The sequence below is a fragment of the Phoca vitulina genome, unplaced genomic scaffold (genome assembly GCF_004348235.1).
Source record: "Phoca vitulina isolate PV1807 unplaced genomic scaffold, GSC_HSeal_1.0 scaffold41, whole genome shotgun sequence".
NCBI classification, from domain to species: Eukaryota; Metazoa; Chordata; class Mammalia; order Carnivora; family Phocidae; genus Phoca; species Phoca vitulina.
In genome coordinates, this window is record NW_022589744.1 from 5,747,938 (window position 1) to 5,766,462 (window position 18,525).

An 18,525-nucleotide genomic window follows, 5' to 3' on the forward strand; every position below is an offset into this window, starting at 1 on the left:
TACAAGGTGACCAGATCTCATTTGGAAAAACAGCTAGAGGTTCCGTTTAGCGGGGAGAGCAGATAGTCCCCTGGGGTGCCTGGTGGCTCTCTTGGGATACCCGAAGTGCTGTCAGTTGTGGGGGAGGGTGATTTGCCTGCTTCTGTCCTGTCCTGAGGCCCAGTCCCGGAAGTCAAAGCTACAAGAACACCCGGCTTGCATCAGTGTCCTGTGGTTTAGGTGTCACCACGAGGGCAAGGTCTGGCCACACACCTCCTTTCAAAGTCCCCCACTCTTTCCCGTGGGCAGTGGGCGGTGGAGCGGGAGATGGGGAGGGGTCTCACACCCACCCCCGCTCCTAGCTGTGCTCTGCTAGGTAACGGATGTGCATGCTCTGTGGTGGGGGCTCCTGACACTCGGGGACCCCTGTGTTGCCTGGAAACAGTGCTGTGGGGTCTGCTTGCCTCTAAGAGGGGCCTGGGACAGGGCCCTGGGGGAAGCTGCAGCCTCTCCGCCATTCGCCAAGTGACTCAGGCCAGGAAGGGGTGTGTTCCTACTTTTCCCAGGGCTCACAAGAGGGAATTACAACAGGAAGAAACTTGCAACTAAATGCTACAAGGAGCTGCCCCCACGTCCTAGGGACGGTTCCCACTCTCCTGCCACCTGGAGGAAGTTCTGCGGTCCCCTCCCTCTGCGTTCAGGCCCATGCACCTCCAATCCTTCCCTTGGCAGCCCCCTTGCCCTTCGCACTTCCCGTCTTCAGATCACACCGCCTTACCCCAGATATAATGTCCCCAGCTTCTAGGAAACTCTTCCCTTCCCAGCTCTTCCGTCTGCCCTGGGATGCTCTCCCCCCAGCATGGCCCAGCCCCAGTTCCCATCCACACCTGTCCTTTGCTGCTGCTGGGCCACCTGGGCGAGCTCCTGGCAGCCCTTGTGCTCGGCCGGCCGGACCCTGCGTCGTCGTCCCCATCGCTGGCTCTCCACGCCCAGATTCCTGTGGTAACACCTCGGAGAGGAACACAAGCATGCGCACTGCCTCTGGACAACTTTCAGTGTGCGGGCTGGCTGAGGCCATATTAAGAAAGAAAGAAGCTATTTTCATATGGGCAGCAGAACCTGCAAAGGTGGCCCCCTGCCCACTCTGATGGCAGCATTTTGGGTCACTGTGCAGAGAAAGCGCAGGCCCAGGGAAGTGGGGTTTCCTCCCTCCAGAAGCCAGGGCCGACTTGTCCCTTAGGCCGGGGCAGGGGTGGGGGCAGGGCCAGGCCCATGAGATTTTTAGGGATGCAGGAGATTTTTAATTTCTTCTAAAATCAGAAGGAGAAAAAAGAACTTTTAGGTTGAAGAAAATGGTTTAATATGTATTGTTTCCCTATGCATCTTTCTGTCAACACAGTTGTGAACTCGAATTTTTAATATTTTGTATGGAAGACAGGGCCCACAAAGAGCCATCGAAAGTCAGAATGTGGCCCTGCCCAAAGCCTCCATCCCAAGTAGCGTCAGCCGCAGAAACTTGAAAATGTAGGTTCTGGGTTTTTTTTTTACGTCTCTTTAAAGACTCTCAGGACCAGTTTCTTGGGTGGGTTTTTTTTTTTTTAATTTTTTATTGTTATGTTAATCACCATACATTACATCATTAGTTTTTGATGTAGTGTTCCATGATTCATTGTTTGTGCATAACACCCAGTGCTCCATGCAGAATGTGCCCTCTTTAATACCCATCACCAGGCTAACCCATCCTCCCACCCCCCTCCCCTCTAGAACCCTCAGTTTGTTTTTCAGAGTCCATCGTCTCTCATGGTTCGTCTCCCCCTCCGATTCCCCCCCTTCATTCTTCCCCTCCTGCTATCTTCTTCTTTTTTTTTTTTTTCTTAACATATATTGCATTATTTGTTTCAGAGGTACAGATCTGTGATTCAACAGTCTTGCACAATTCACAGCGCTCACCATAGCACATACCCTCCCCAATGTCTCCCACCCAGCCCCCCCATCCCTCCCACCCCACGCCCCACCCAGCAACCCTCAGTTTGTTTCCTGAGATTAAGAATTCCTCATATCAGTGAGGTCATCTGATTGACTTATTTCGCCCAGCGTAACACCCTCCAGTTCCATCCACGTTGTTGCAAATGGCAAGCTCTCATTCCTTTTGATGGCTGCATAATATTCCATTGTATATATATATATACCACATCTTCTTTATCCATTCATCTGTCGATGGACATCTTGGCTCTTTCCACAGTTTGGCTATTGTGGACATTGCTGCTATAAACATCAGGGTGCACGTACCCCTTCGGATCCCTACATTTGTATCTTTGGGGTAAATATCTTGGGTGGGTTTTGAGGTTGGGAGCAGCTGGGCTTCCTTTGCTGGCCTCTGTAGGACCAACATTTTCTCTAAGCTCACGCCTCAGCTGGGGGCCCAGCCCTGGGATGGCACTGGGACCGTGAGTGCCCAGGAACCTCTCCCTCTTCCAGGGTTAACTTCAGGGGCTTGGCTTCCCCCAGCACAGAAGGAAAGACTGGGTGACAGCCTGGGCTTGACAATCAGTGCTGGATTGGCAAGTCATCGGAGATGTTGAAGATTTTCTCGTGGGCCAAGGTTTTCTTTGTGCTCTGGGTGGGCAAGGTACCTCTGAGCATCCTGACCAATTCTGAGATGCTAGGGTCCCAAGCACATTAGACTTCATGCTTTCTTCCATTAGAGGATGTGAAGCCTCCTGATACCAGGGAGAAAATGTAAGATGGAAAGAGAAAGTATGCCATAGGTTCCAGTCGAACACAGATCCTGTTTTTCTTGCTCATTGATGTGACCCATTTGTGACGCTGGTCTCTCTTCAGGGTGCAATTTAGAGAAAGCTCGAACCAACAGCCCCCGGCCACCATGGCCTTCTCGGACTGCACTGCAGTGCTCTGTGCTGCCCAGTTTGTCCCAGGATCCTTGGACTCTGGACAGGTTTCTGGACTGTGCTGGACTCTGTTAGTGCTTACTCAGCACTCCTGACTTGGCCCGTGTGGGATGCCACCTCCTGGAACGCGTATCTCCAGAGATAAGCCACCAGCTGTGTGGCCCGTGAAAGCTGAAGGCAAACCAGAAACACTCTGTGCCATCGTCCAGGGAGAGATTCTGCCCCGGGGTTGTAGGCAGGGCCACACGGTGGGCAGAAGCTCAGTCCCTCCCCACAGCCCCTGTTGCTGGGCAGAGAACCCCTCCCGGAACCTCTGGGTGGTAACAGTGGGAGGTGTGGCCTCTGAGGCCTCCCTAAAAGTGTGCCTGAAGCTCGGTGCTGTGCCCAGCCTCAGGCGAACCAGGGCCTCTCTCCCGGGCAGTACCCCTCGCCTTGGCCCTGCCTTCCTGACTGCATCGCAACCCACTGACTCAGTTGGCCTGGCCCTTGGATCTAAACAGCTTTGTTGAAAGGACAGTCCATTGGTTTATGCTGGAGAGCTTTTTTCTGACAAAGCACAGCAGGCTGGCAGGAGATGTGCCCTAGAATAGAGTAAAATTGTACCACATGACTTAAAAAAAAGTCGCATGAACAAAATCCACCAAAATGATAACAAAATGGTAGCTTTGGGTAATGCGCTATTCGTGCGTTGTTCCCTCTTTTATGTTTCTGGATGTTCTATTTTTTTTCCCCTACCGTAAACATTTACTATTTTGTAATGGGAGAAAAGCAACTGAGATAAAGGGGTGCAATGTTTCACGTACTGTGGCATTTTAAACAAAGACTAAATATTTGTGACATGGAGACCCAGGGAAGGAATAATGAAGTGAACATTCTCCAGCAGGTACCTGTCACACTCTGTCCCCTCTCAGCTAGTGGCTGTGGCTTAACTGGTGACAGGTAGAACCCCTTCATTCTTAGGTCCATAGGGAGGCTCTTGTGAATAATTATTTTTTATTTTGATTTTTAAAAAGATTTTATTTATTTAGTTGAGAGAGAGAGAGAGAGAGCACAAGAGGGAGGAGGGGCAGAGGGAGAGGGAGAAGCTGACTCCCCGCTGAGCAGGGAGCCTGACGAGGGGCTTGATCCCAGGACCCTGGGGTCATGACCTGAGCCGAAGGCAGATGCGTAACCGACCGAGCCACCCAGGTGCTCTTCTTGTGAATAATTATAACACAAACACCCAGTGAGTCCGTTCAGAGGTCTTCTATATGCCTTCTCTGTGTGTCTCATCCATACAGTACCCCGTGAGGTGGGCACTATTATCATCATGCCCATTTTAGAGAATAGAATACTGAGGCATTGAGAAGCCAGAGAGATGCAACCCTGGGATTTGAGGCCAGGTAACTCTCAGCCACAGGGTCTGGGTGCACAACCACTGTGCCATTCTGCCTCTTCCGGGAGCAGAAATCCAGGTGGAACCCGAAGAAAGGAGAGGCAAGCAGAGGGGGACAGGCCACGAAGGAGGATGTGGGTGCTCAGTCTGGGCTGGTTTGGGTGGGCCTGGACCACAGCGTGGCCAGGGAGAGCCTGGGAATAGTTGGGGCTGACGCTGTCTTGTTCTTCCCGCAGTGTGCTGGACATCTTCCCCACTGTGGTAGCTCTGGCCGGGGCCAGCCTGCCCCAGGACCGGCACTTTGACGGTTTGGATGCGTCTGAGGTGCTCTTTGGCTGGTCGCAGACTGGGCACAGGGTAAGTGGAGGAGGTGTGTGCTCTGCTCAGGCTCTTCAGGAGATTGGCCTGCTGCCTCTCATCCAGGGCCACCTTTGTGCAAAGAGAACCATCCTTGGACGATGCATGGAGGTGGCTGCTCCAGGCCTAGTTTGAGAAGGCCTGATGGACGACCTCTTTGAGACAAACCTCTCTTTCCACTCCTCTCCCCCTCTTCCCCTACGATCAATCCAGTTTGCCAATCCAGACTCACGTTTAACAATTGGGCTTAGAGCGGGTATACAGGCGTGCTGATTCCCCATAACACAGGATGTTTTTTCGTAATTATTGAGTTTTCTGACACATCGTAGGCACCTGGCACGTTTTTGTTGGATGAGACGGCTGAGTAGTGTGAGTGACTTGTGTATCGTGGGGCTCCCCGACTAGAATGGAACTTTCCAGAAGGCAAGGATCTCACCAAGAATTCTCAGTGTACTTCACAGTGCCTGGCACCCAGCCAGCATGCCGTCAACGTGGATCTGATGAACAAATGAATGAACAGACACATAAACGAAACAGCTCTTGAACGGCAGGGCCAACAAGGGCTTTATGCCTCTGACCTTCCCCACCCCCCCGCCCTGGCTCCCGGAGGGCCCGGCCTGTGACTTTGCAGCGCCTGCACCGCAGGGTCCCCTCCTCGTGTGTGCTGAGGCGCTCGGGGGCAGTGACGGCCAGGAAGTGTCGGGCCCGATGGCCTTTCCATGTCATTTCCATGTGTTTTCCTTTCACCCAAAGGAAGAGGAAGTGGGCGGAGGGAACCCCAAACCCCTTTGTAGGGCCTGGCGAGCCCATGGCTTCTTAGTTTGGGACCCACACATCAAAGGGTCTATTTGTGTCTTTACCGAGGGTCACATGGAAGTGACTCAAATGCTGCTCAGATGTACGGTGGCCGTCACTGAAGCTGCCCCCGGCCCTCAGCCGGCTCAGGGCAGGCCAGCACTCTGGCCCCGAGAGGGCCCCCCGTGCTTCTGTGAGCGTTCGTGCAGTTTCTGGGGCTTGTCAGACGTGCCTGAAATGCCCTCTGCAGAAGCACGGCTTCTCCTGCAATACGGAACCTTCTAGAGCTGCAGACCCTTCCAGGCTGAGCTCTACGGCTGAGCGGCAGCAAAGCAGCAGGAAGATGGTTTCCGCCTTTGGGCTGGAGGTTTGCAGTATGTGACCCTGGGGGGTTACGGAAGACGTCAGTGGAGAGGTGCTCCCGAGTGTTTATTACCACAGCTACTAATAGAATAATTGGGGTCACCAGGAAGTGCTTCAAGGACTCCGAGCTCCCTGACGTGGTCGGTGTGCCTGTGGAAGCCAGCTCCTTGGCGCTCACTTCCGTTCTCAGCCGCGAGAACGCTCACTCCCTCGCTGGTTGCTGCTTTGTGCAGAGTCACCGAGGCCCAGGCTCGGGGCCGCACAGTTACTGGTCTAGTGCCCGACGGGGGTGGGCCCGGGACACCCAGCAGGAAGACGAGACACAAGCCACAGCACTGTTGGGGGTTTTCGTGGGGACCCATGATGTGTGGGGACGCAGCTAGAGTGCGGCTGGTCGGCTCCCTGACCACACCCCGGGGCCCAGGAGGAAACAGCCGCCCGCACTGCTTACCGGAAGCCGCTGATGGTACCTTCTAGAGCAAAAGCGCTCGGGTGCTGGCACCTTCGGGCCCACCCAGCCTCCCAGAGCGCTAGATCCCCGCAGTGTTTGTGAAGACGCTTGAGATACGTTTATTTAGAGTTTGAGGGCAGCACAGGTAATTGTTGGCCCTGAGTCTGGTCTTTTCTGGTCACCTGCTGAAAAGACTAGAGTAAATCGTCTTGAATTTGCTGAAGAGAGGCCAGGAGGTAGAGTGAGTGATCATATAGCTATACATTCATATGCATATGGGTATGCACACCTTCGCGGCTCCCCAGGGAAGTTTTAAGCAGCACACTTTAATTGTGTTCACACTTAGATGGGTCCTGGGCTTACAAGGGTTCTCACAGGGCGTGGTTTAGAAAACCACTCCAGTTTCAAGAAGCTCGAAGTAACTCCTAGATGATATCTCAAAAACGGTATGCAAATACGGCTCAGCAATGGGGCTCTTCCCTGTTTTGCAAATGAAGTAACCACAAGTTGAAGAGCTCAAGCCACCTAGAGCCACAGGCCCACTGGCAACCTACTCAGGCCCGATGTGGAGGGTTTACTTAAAGGCAAATCATGGGCTACCGGGTTTTCCTACAGAACGATCTTCTCATTGTCTCCTTTGAGGTCCCTTGGGACGTCGGGTGGTGTTTAAAACCCGTAGCATCCGCCACCAGCCTGCCGTGGTCTTGCTCCTGGGTCTGCATCTGGGCACTGAGGGTAGCCACGAGCAGGGGGAAGGGAGGCTGCCTCAGGGATCCCACTTTTGCCTGAGTCCCGGATGGAAGCTGGATGTTGTGACGTCCCCACGGGTCGAGTCCTACTGCAGGTGGCAACCAAGTCCACAGATTGTCAACAAAGGGAAGGCTTCTTTAATGGCTCTGCATCTGCCGGTCCAAACCGGTCTGGGGCAGCTGTGGGTCCTGAAAGACGTGGCACCTCCCTGGAGGCCATACATTGAGGAGATGGGAGCTGGGTTGCAGGCTCTGGAAGTCCCATCACTTCTCTTAGGGAGGCCCCTAGCGGTGAAAGCCGCCATGCGGAGTGGCTGGCCACGTTTGGAGACAGAGCTCTGCAGCCCCACCTGCGCGCGCACGTGTGTGTGTGTGTGTGTGCGCGCGCGCGTGTGTGCGTGTGCATGTGTGTGTGTGTGTGATACACGCCAGCCTCCAGGGCCCGAGGACATGCTCTCCTGCTTAAAACAACAAAACAAAAATGAAACAAAGCAAACAGGTAGGAAAGGCAAGGAAGAAGGTGCACCGTGGTTGCAGAAGATAAAGTCATCTTTGAAATTCGGGCGGGGTATCCCCCGCCCCTCCCCGGGAGAGGACCCATCTTCAGCGGTGATTCATGTGTAAATTAGCCAGCCTTCTTCCTCTGTTGATAGAAACAAGACCGCCCTGGCCAGTCTGCACGAAGGAAAACAAAACCCATCCCGGTTTCCGAGCCGGAGCCAACCTGAAGTTTTGCTTCCTTTTCCTCTTGGATTTTGCAAGTTGCCTCTGGTAACGATGCATAAATATCCTGGACGTGGCAGCCCACCCTGATGGAGTGTCTGTGACTGAGACTCAAATCGTGTCCATGACTTGAACCAGCGGAGCGCGACTCCCACTTCCTGGATGTCTGAGTGCGTCTTAGGTCGGCGGACAAGATGATTTTCCAAGTCCCCCACTTCCTGCCTTCTCCAGAAGGAAACCGAATGGCCTCCTGCAGTGACGGGCTTGGCTTCCTGCAGGCCTGGCAGAAGAGTGCGTTTTGAGTTACGACTTCTTTTCCTGTTTGGAAGGAGCCTGCTGTCATCACGCTGGCTGGGGGCCTTGCGGGGACTGTCACGAGAGCAGAGCACGGAAGCTGCAGGTGTGGGAGGAGTCCCGCCCTCGGCATCCTCTCGCAGCCGGGAAACTTGGGGGGACGGCTATTTACTGCTCCAACAGATGTTTCTCATTTTTTTTTAAGCCCCATGGAAACTTTGAATCACGTAAGCGCCTTTCCAGTGATATATATCGGTCATGATTCATACCAGGGCGGTCTCCCGCTTGCAGCCCAAACCCACCAACTGACCAAGGACACCGGTCATTTATTTTCTACCAGATCCTGCCCTTGGCAAAGCCCGAATTAGGTGTTTCCGCTCTGTAGGGTGATTCTTTCATTGATGGCCTGATGAGGGAGGATTTCCTCAGTCCGAGTGGGGTGGGATTGAGTCAAAGGTGAGGACATCCATGTTAGGCTGTGCCCAGTTCTGGAGAAATCATGCGGAGCTGTCCTCTCGAGGATGCCTTCTTATGCCACCCTTGCTCCAGGGAGAGCGAGAAAATCAACTGGATGCTGAAGAAGCCGTTTTTCCAAGGAGATCTGAGGAACACCTGCGTCAGAATCCCTGGGAAGATCTCTAAGACAGGCAGGTCCCCAGGCCCTATCTTGAACCTGAGGGCTGGGGCCCCAGCAGGTGTGTGAGCCGGCGCAGTCACATCCCCCCTGCCCCCCGCACTTAGGACAGCCCTGCAGCTGGTTTCAAGAGCAGGTGCTGTGCCATCTTGAAATTCTTCAATGTTGAACAAGCTTTCTCTCACTTTGATTTTGCACTGGACCTTGTGCATTCTGTAGCTGGTACCAGGCCTAGGAATCTGACCACAGCGGCAGCCCACTCTGATTAATTAACTGGCCAAATAGGTACTTCATGGAGGCCCCCCAGGGGGTTGGCCGGTGTGACCCACAGGCCCGTGTTGGTCAGTGTTTCAGGCCAGGGTGGGGTGGGGCTGGTGGGCCAGACACCATGACACAGAAAGGAATGCTTTCCAGGGAGTATCCAGCATGGCTGTCTGGTTAGGAAGCTCTGTTCCTCTTTCCCAGGTGCTGTTTCACCCCAACAGTGGGGCGGCTGGAGAGTACGGAGCCCTTCAGGCGGTCCGCCTGGGACACTACAAGGCCTTCTACGTCAGCGGTGAGTCTGGTGTCCCCTGCCCGGATCCTCCCTGAGGCCTCCAGGAGTGAGTGTGGGCTGCCCTCCTTCAGGGAGCTCTCAGCACCTAGGGCCCCCCAGCACAGGTCATCTGCCCCCACACATAGGAAAACAAGGGCTTTCTACCGTTGGCCGACATTTCTAGCAAGCTTGGAGCTGGTCAGCACACTTAACACAGTTCCTTTCCACCCGAAGAATGTTTCATTCCATTGTTACGCTTTAAATGCCAGTTTGGCTGAACATGAAATGGGAGCTCAGAGATATTTTAAAGTGTAATTTACTGGACAATAGACTGTTTCAGAAAATAGACTTGAGAGGTCGAGTTAGCAAACTGACAGAAGTCTCTCTGCATCTTGGTTCACTCGCTGACCATCTTAAATGTATATTGTAGAAATGTGATACTGGGTCAGGATGGTTCTCAGAATCTTCCAATGGCTTCTTGCTGCCCACTGAGTTCAGGGTCCTTCCAGCCTGGGTCCCCACACTTTTCCAGGGTCAGTTCTCCAAGAGCAACGACCTTCTTCCTTGGCCTCATATCAAAACCTCTCTCAGCTGCAAGGGCCTCACATCAAATTCTAGTACCCCGGTCATAAAACTCTCTCTCATCTTCCTGGCTGGGTACGATTTGGAAAAACTCTGATAATGATCACGTTCTGCCATATATGCCAGTCATTTGGGTACATGTTTGTTTGGGTTTTTTGGAGGGGTTTGGAGGGGGTCCATGTTGTATTTCCCTTACTAGTTTTGAGCTTTGTAAGATACTTTGTTTTTGTTGTCTTTAAGTGCTGAGCACAGCATCTCATACCTCGTAGGGACTCTAACATTTTTCTTTTAGTGAATGAAAAACAAAACAAAACAACAAAACAAAATCCGGGACCTGGTGCAGATTCCAATTTGATTCAGTTGTTTCGTGTTAGAGCGTTCCAAAGAATTATATAATAAAGAAATGATTTTCCCTGAGTATAAATACGTGATCCCGAAGAAAATGTGGCATTAAAACAAAACAAGTTCTTTGAGTTCATAACTTGAGGGATATTAAAAATGCCACAAGAATTATTGATTCTCCAAAACCTAAAATACTGGTTTGTCAGATATTTGTTATGCTTTCAGATGGAAAGTTTCTAGATTACAGTCCTTACATTACATTATCTCAGAGGTATGGCTTCTCCAGGCTGAGTTAATTTCAGAAGTCACAGCCCTGCCAGAAAGCCCTTGGCACCACAGGATCGGAATCCTGAATGTTACTATGAAGTAATTGGACTGTTTAAAACGATCTCAGTCAGACAGGAATTATGATACCCAGGGGAGGGGAGGTCTCTTCTTCTGAGGAGTCACCGAAGTCCCAGGAGCGTGAGCACGAGGATGGGGAGGACGGACCTCTCAACAGCTGGGTGTGTGTTGGGGAGGAAGAGTGGGACATGTTCTGATCTCTCCCTTCCCCTTCTCTTTGAAAATCCACATCCTTATTACTTAAAACTATTTCAGATAAATGACATGTCTTGACATCTATTGCCTTAGATTAGAGAATGATGTGGAGGGAGTTTATCCACGGATTTTGAGGCTTTTCCTCTCTGGCTCCCTCCTCCTTCCTGAGATTTCTACTCATCCATTTTCTCCCGTTCTGGCAGCCCTGAGCTCTGTCCCTGGACACCTCAAGCCAAAGAGACGACACCTTTCTCCCTGGGCTCTAGCTGCTCCCTGCTGCACAGGCTGAGGGGTGTCTCTAGGCAGGGTGGGAAACTCTTAAAACGCAGACCCGACTCCCTGCGGCCTCTGTCTTTCAATGATCAACTTCTTTTCGGTTTCTGCCTGCCTTGGTCATTTGCTGGTGCCTTCAATTTTTTTTTTTTTTCCTAAATATGTTGCCTAGAATTTAGAAGTGTTATCCATAGGAGGGCTGGTTCCATGCAAGCTCTTCCATGATCCTCTAAGTGGAAGTCTTACATTTTCATAAGAGGCGTCTGCCCTAGCCTTTGCTCAACTGATTGCAAACCTCATTCGCTGCCCTTTACTGGCAGTGAAGAGGAGCCAAATTGGACTCCAAATTCTAGGCAAAGACAGGGACTCTTACGTTCTGCTGAACGACCTGAATGTCAACCGTAGGAGGAAGACCACTAAGGAGGGCTGCCTAAAGGCTGTGTGATTTGCCCATTCTTCTCTCCCTGGAGGAGGAGCTCCTGGAAAAGTTTCTCTCACACCTCAGGTCCTAAAAAACCCTGAGTAACTGATAAGTTTCTACCCTATTGTTGGGCTGCTAGGAAGCTCAGAGGCAAAGTGGGCTTTGGGAACTGCTGTCTTTCTGATGGCTCTCCTTTGCCTGGATTCCTTTTGTTTATTCGATTGTATTATATTAACTTCTGCCAGATACCTTAACTGCTTTTTGTATGGAAAAGGCAAAAAAAAAAAAAAAAAAAAAAAGTCACCTGAATCATCAACAGCTAAGGATGCGGCCCATGACTCCATTTTTGTTACTCCTCTTCTGAGGCTGCCTTCATAGCCAGATTCGAATTCATACACGAATCTCAACTGCAACCCAAAGTGAAATTACTCACCTTGCCTTCTGCCCAGTCCACCAAATTGAGGATTTTGGTGTTCAAGAAATCAATGTTCGGAAAAAAAAAATCTTACTTCCTCGCAAAGGGTAGAGACGAGAGATCCCTGATTGGCTGTCGTAAGGGCTCTGAAGGCAAGTCTGGGAGAAGTTCGAAGTCATTCTGGCCGGTGGGAGCATCACTGGAATGAGCACCTAAAATCTCAAGGTGGTTTCTTTGACAGGCAGAACAATCATTTGAATATTCAAGTTCTGGGATGGTTGGATTAGTGTATAATCAATCACAGTTCTCCTCTTTCCAATATAAGGCCAAAGCTGGGTCTGATGGGGTATTTGTTGTCACGCTCTCTCTAGGCGGAGCCAGAGCCTGTGATGGGGACGTGGGGCCTGAGCAGCATCATGAGCCTCCCCTGATTTTTAACCTAGAAGACGATGTTGCCGAAGCTGTGCCTCTAGACAGAGGTAGTGCCGAATACCAGGGCCTAGTGCCCAAGGTCAGAGAGGTTCTTGCAGATGTTCTCCTAGACATCGCTGGTGACAACACCTCCAGAGCGGATTATACTCGCGATCCTTCCGTGACCCCCTGCTGCAATCCCCACCACGTCGCCTGCCGTTGCCAGAGCACCTGACGGACCGATTTTCCCCCCGGCAGAAGATGTCAGGAAGAGAGGGCAAGTTCCAGCTCCAGATGCTGTAAAAACCAAGTCTCAGAATTTTGTCCCGAAGCCCCCGCGTTGCGCCCCCCGCAGTCCCTCCTGTGTGCGGAGCTCGAGCGGAGAGCACCCGAGCTTTGGAGTTAGCCCTGGTTCAAGACCCTGGCTTTTGAATATGGGCGATTATTTAACCTAGCTCGCGAGCTGATTTTGAGGACGAAAGAAGGTGATTTATGAAAATGCCTGCCACATGACCTGCCACAGCACAGGCACTTAATGCATTTTAGTTTCCTTTTTCTGTACCCAGTTTGGCTGGTCGCTTTAGGATAGGTTCATCCCAGCTGGGATCTAGGGCACCGCTTCTCCATCTTTAATATGCATACCTCTCAGCTGAGAGCTCGTGGAAGGGCAGGCTCTGACTCAGTAGGTCTGGGGTGGGGCCTGAGATGCTCCATTTCTGGGCGGCTGCTGGGGGGTGCCCTGAGCAGCATGGATGCAGACTTCGGACAGAGTTAGATGTTTCCGGGTCTCAGCGCAGAAGAGCCCACAGATAAATCCACGGCCCTGCCCGCCTCCCTCCTCCCCTGTTAAAGATCAAACGACTGTATTCTAAAGATTTTAGGCATCCTTCCTGCTTCCTAAAACCAGTAAGAAATAAAAATTTAAAACCTCAAAAATGCATTGCCATGATTTTATTATTAGCATCCTAAATGGGACTCAAAGGTAATAAATGATTTATTGCAATCACTGCAAAAATACTTTGCCTGGCTGAAAACAGTCTCTCTATACGTATGTAATATACAAGAAATACAATTCAAAGAGATTTTCCTATAAGTACATTTTTACATGGCATACATTTAAAAAGGATGCCCTTTAACATAGGAAGTTCCGGTTATAGACCAATATGGTTAGTTAGCATCGACATTATGGCTGTAACGTGTTTCGAATAGCAGGATGTGTATCTGGTGTCTCCGTACCCACTGGCAACCAGGGCAGAGGAGAGCTCGGAGAGCCGTGAACCACGTCCCGTGGCTTAAGCGGTGGCACCTGCCCCCCTTTGTGCACACACAATTGTACTCCATTCTTCCACCTTCCTTGTTTTCTCCAAAACCACCTGATAGGGGGTGTCCTGATTTCTGAGGTGCGCTTCTCATCATGACTGCTTCGTTTTGCCCTTCTGACTTCCACGGCACAAGATTATCTACCAAAATCAAAACAGAATGGCCTTACTCTTTCCAGGAAGAGGCGGTTAGGCAGGCTGCATCATCAACAGATCTGTGCCCATGCGGGGTCAGCAGGGGAGGCTGGGCACTGCAGAGGTTTTCCGTATGTCCACAGACTGACCTCACTCAATGGCCACAGAAAATCCACCCATCTTACTTAGGTGTAAACGAGTATGGCACAGTTTCAAAAAATACTCTGTATAAAATACGTGTGTATGTGTATTTATATGCATATGCATTTTTTTTTTTAAAGGCTCATCTTACTTGTAAACACAGACCGCTAAATCACTATTAAAAAGTCAGTAAATACCCTTGGTCCCAATTCCCTTACTCTTGCTCACGAGAATAAGACTAGTGTCAGAGGATACGCAGACTTGTAAAGGTTGGCGTGTTCTTGCAACAAAAACTGCTTCCTGAATATGGCACCTTTCTAAGGTACCAGAAATGATCAGTTCTCTTCTCTCATTGTTTATGGAGCAAAGTAAATCTCGAGGAGATAAGAGTGATCATATCCAGGGAAGTGTGAGTATATTAAAAAAAAAAAAAAAAAAAAAAAAAAGACCCACTCGCAATGCCTGCGTTCTGAAGGCAAAGGCCCGGGGAGCCCCTCGAGATTAGCTGGGCAAGGCCATGATCTCAACTGAAAGAGAAGGGACTTAAACCAAGCTGAGACTCCAAGACCCTTTCACAATCCCGGAAGTTTTGAAGGGATGTGGGTAGAGGTGTGAATTCTGGCCGGGTACCCATAATAGGCATACCGGCGCAGAATAGGGCAGGGAGAGGAGCTGTACAGCATCTCCTCTCCCGTTGGACATTGTTGCCAACAGGGGCGTGAGATGGTCCATGTCGAGGGGACATCCCCGTGGCCCTCACGCCTCTGACCCCATGTGGTGAGATGGAGAAGGCTGTCTGCCACGACATCGGGAGCGTGCAGAAGCTCGGTCCTGTCCTCCCCGTCTGCCTGGAGGCTGGAGGGCGGGGCTGGGGCCTGACGGCCCCCCATGACCCCAACCACCGGCTCTAGGGTCTAACAGGGATCTCATTCAGTGATCAATGCTCTCACTGGCAGGAAGCCTTCCTTGTGTCTAAATAAAAATCCCGGATGCAAGTTCAACCAACTTCCACACATTTGGTCCTTAAGAGAGAGACAGGACAAGTGGCTCAGACCCAGCTTCCTGGCAGTGTTTGGGTGAACAGGCCTCTCGACAAGTTCTACCACTAGATTTTAAGCATCTCCATTTTTTTTTCTTTATCTCCAAACAAATGATCTACACAGTGTACCTATTATTTTATCAGGTGTTCTTTGGCAGGGGACCACCTCCTGAAAGCCGGTATCTGAAGTACTCCAACTGTGTGAGTACAGAGGCTGTAGGGTTTACTTTGATGACCCTTAAGGATCTAATTAATAACCTAATAGTCTTTTGTAGCAGTCACAGACTTTCACCAAAATTACTGAAACGGAACCTAGTGGGTGAAGGCTCTAAATCCGGACAGAGTGGGACACATTTATCCCCACTGCATCTGCTCTGCTCTGGTTCCTAGAAGATACAACCTGCTACAGATAACAACCTACAACCAGATAAATGACCGCCAACTTTTGGGGGGGACGGAAGAACTCCCCTTATGGCTAGTCGGGGCATGAGAACCCAAAGGCCAAACAACTGGTTTATCAGGAGGCAGCAAGCCAACAGCTGTTTTTATATTTATAATGAGTATTTTAAAGAACCACTGTTCTCCACCCCTAAAATATAAACTAGACTTGTTGGCACTGGGTTTGGCAATCTGTTAAAAGCCAGATAAGTAAATCTCAAGCTGCAATCCACAGAGCCTTTACGGGCAATCCCAAACCCAGCCCTCTCATCATGCACGGAGGGCCCCAAAACAGCCTTTTTTTTTTTTTTTTTTTTTTAAAGCTGACTGGGCTTACCAGATTGTCCCAGGACTTATACAAGAAAGAAACTACGCCTGCACCCCATCCTTTTGCAAATGGAATTTCAACTGACGTGAAATAACGCTCAGGAGAAAACACCACAGACCAGGACCTAATGGGCCCTGAGGCAGCGCCCAGTCTGGCTCCAGGAGGGTGACTCCGTCGGCTAAGTCTGGGCCCCGACACGGCTTCCAAGTCTAAACGATTTTTGGTTTATCTGTGCCACTCTAACCTCAGCTCACGAGAGCCGTCTGCGTGTTGCTCGAAATGGAAGCTTGAAGAGTCAGAAGCTAAGGATGCCCTGGCAGCCCCCCAGGGCGAGAATCCTCTTTGGCCGGGGATGCTGGAAGAAGCCAAGCCTTGCACCCGGCCAAGCCGGAGGGCGCTCGCTGCCAGAACGGCTGAAGCAGGATGCAGGGAAAGGCAGGGGAGCGCTCCGCTGAGCCTCCCACCCTCCACACGGCCGCAGGGAGCCTGGGGTCAGCCCAGGGGGCCGTGAGAGCCGGAGGAGGGTGGGGGTCTAGCTCGCTTGCTGAGCACAGCGGACCCAGCCCTGTTAGATCATCGTCTTTAGCAACAAGGCGGCAGTATTCTGCAAGGACATCCTTAAAGGAGCCTCAGGAAAACGGGAGTTTACGCAGGCACGAATTCCTCCTGTGAGCAGCACAGAGGCTGCCAAGGAGGCCAAGTTAAGGATTCCAGGCCTCCGAATGCAGTGAGGCCGCTGAGACTCCCTGGATTAGTATTCGGTTATTCGAATGCTGCCGGCTTGAGCCTGACCCCTGCCGGCTAGTCCGTGGGGCCCGCGGCATAGGGCACCCGCTATGGCTTTCCGACTGTTAGAGGGGAGGTTAGCTGTTGCAGCGCCACAGAACAGGGAAAGTGACTTCGCCTCCTTCTAAGCACACAGACCGAGCCACTCTTTTAGGGATTCCTAATGCTCACAGGGGGGAATTCATTCTCATCATCAAGACACACTGGTCCCGTCGCAAACTCATGTTCAGGAATAACCTCTCCTCGGAGGGCTCCGCCGTCCTCAGAATAACCTGGAAACCAAGAATGAGACATGAGAGAAGCCCCACGGTCTGCCCTTCTTACGCCATGACCCCGGGGCGGCACCTCCAGGGAACCCGCGGGAAGCTGCCTTTGCTCGGAAGCTAAGCGGGGTCGGGCCTGGTTAGTACTTGGATGGGAGGCCTTTGCCTTTTTGAACGGAGAGACTGCTTCAGATGAGTCAAAATGCCCACCGGGTGTGGCCTCTGAGCCCCCAGAGGGGCTGCCCTGACCCACCCTCCACCCCAGGCAGCTCCAGCTCTCCACCTGGTGCCAGTTCTCAGAGAGACCAACGGCTGACACTGCTTGTGGGGCAGGCGACAACTTTGGGCTCTGCCTGCCAGGTGTAGGGACCTGACTTTAAAAGGCTGCTCTCGTGGCCGCCCCTGGGAGGAGGTAAGTGGCTCAGGGAGAGCGTTCCGTCCGCAGGTGACGGAGAAGACAGCGCTGTGAGAAACATGCCCCCGCGGCGCTCCCGGCCGGGCCCCCACAGCCACTCACCTGGCACCGTGGAGGCGGCCGAGGTGCTCGGTCTGGCTACAGTTGCTGCGTAAGACTGAGGTAATGAAGGTCTGAGGTCATTTTCTTTATTTTCTTCTGTTGTTCCTGAGCTGAGCAAGCTAATTGCAGCAGTTTGGGTGGGGGGTGCGAGGGGAGGGAGGAGAGAAGAGAGATCATCACACATCCAGGCTACGGCCAGAAGGAAAAGCACTAGGAAGCCCAGGCTTGCCCACTCGAGCTTACAGAGCTAGCCGGACACTGCTGGGTCACGTGACCTGCCAGTGACCTTCAACGGCCGGGGGTCAATCATGCAACTTCACAATGACCCCTTTCTCTAATATTTACTGAGCGAAGATCGGCCCTCGGCTCTTCCTGATGCACCTGGCGAGGATGCTAAGCCCCGCTCGCGAGGGGGGGCTCCGAGGCCGAGGGGGCAGGGGCAGCTGGTGCTGTCCTGTCACAGCAGGTAGAGGTCGCCTTGCTCTCGGTCACAGATGTCAAGAGAACTTCTCGATTCAGTTTGGGCACCACTTTTGAGCACCCATTACATATGAGGAGAAAAGGCCGCAGGGAGACGTTCCCTTTCTTCGAGCGCTTTTCCAGAAGCGTCCTGGGTGGTGAGGGCGCCTGACATGGAGCCCAGCACAAAGCAGGTGCCCGCTCGAGGTTTGCCCCTGAGAAGGCCAGTGAGGAAGATAAGCGAGCGCCCTGAAGCTCATCGTTCCTGGCCCCGCGACAACCCGCGACAACCCGCCGCAACCCGCTCTTCAAAGGCTTTTGTGAAAACCAGTCTCTTCACCTGTGGGTCTTGATTAAGACACATTCTCCTCCGTCCTGAGGGTCCAAATTGTAGATGTAAAGGTGTCCATCGGACGATGCGACCAGCAGCCTCGGCAGTTTCTGGATCCTAAGAGCCAAGGGAAACACGCACTGTGATGACAGCAGAGCCGGGGAACGGAGCAGCCTCCCCCGCCGCTTCTCCTGCCGTCAGAGACCCGTACCCAGCCCGCGGGCCCCCGGTTCTGGGTGTCTGGCTATTTCTCGGCATTCTGACCCTGGTGATCTACCTCGAGGATTAGTTCTTGTCTTTGAAAATACCTGTGGGAGTGAGACAAAAGGAGGTGCACGCATGCTGTTCCTCCGTGAAAAGCTACTGCCAGCGAAAGCCTCCGCTGACCTGAGCGGGACACAGCCCCTGGCTGACGTGGGTTCCCGCCTTTAACAGTGACAGAAAGGACAAAGGACAAAATTGGCTCACCGCGTTGCTGGCTAATTTTATCAAATTAAAAAAAAATGTTTAGCTTCTTTAACAAACTCCTTTAAACCACTTAGATAAAGTATCTGCCAAGCCCAGAGGTGTCTGAAGCCGGACCGTGGAACTAGAGCCTTGTTACAGAGGTACCTAAGAATG

The 18,525-nt window shown here is 52.0% G+C and overlaps 2 protein-coding genes across 3 annotated transcripts in view; one reads left to right on the forward strand and one right to left on the reverse strand.

The window, feature by feature from the left end:
* ARSG (arylsulfatase G) overlaps window positions 1–12,772 on the forward strand; it is a 100,776-nt gene extending 88,004 nt beyond the window's left edge. For both annotated transcript variants that reach the window (XM_032429443.1, XM_032429444.1), the window contains exons 10-12: window positions 4,500–4,620; window positions 9,095–9,185; window positions 12,109–12,772. In XM_032429443.1, coding sequence (XP_032285334.1) covers window positions 4,500–4,620; window positions 9,095–9,185; window positions 12,109–12,383 — 487 coding nt within the window. In that variant the 3' untranslated portion in view covers window positions 12,384–12,772. The remainder of the gene's footprint in view (window positions 1–4,499; window positions 4,621–9,094; window positions 9,186–12,108) is intronic.
* Window positions 12,773–13,079: 307 nt separating this feature from the next.
* WIPI1 (WD repeat domain, phosphoinositide interacting 1) overlaps window positions 13,080–18,525 on the reverse strand; it is a 33,059-nt gene continuing 27,613 nt past the window's right edge. Inside the window, exons 10-13 of the mRNA XM_032429447.1 lie at window positions 17,914–18,021; window positions 17,115–17,233; window positions 16,506–16,606; window positions 13,080–13,608 (exon numbers count right to left, since the gene is read on the reverse strand). Of these exons, the coding sequence (XP_032285338.1) occupies window positions 13,561–13,608; window positions 16,506–16,606; window positions 17,115–17,233; window positions 17,914–18,021 (376 nt within the window). The 3' untranslated portion in view covers window positions 13,080–13,560. The remainder of the gene's footprint in view (window positions 13,609–16,505; window positions 16,607–17,114; window positions 17,234–17,913; window positions 18,022–18,525) is intronic.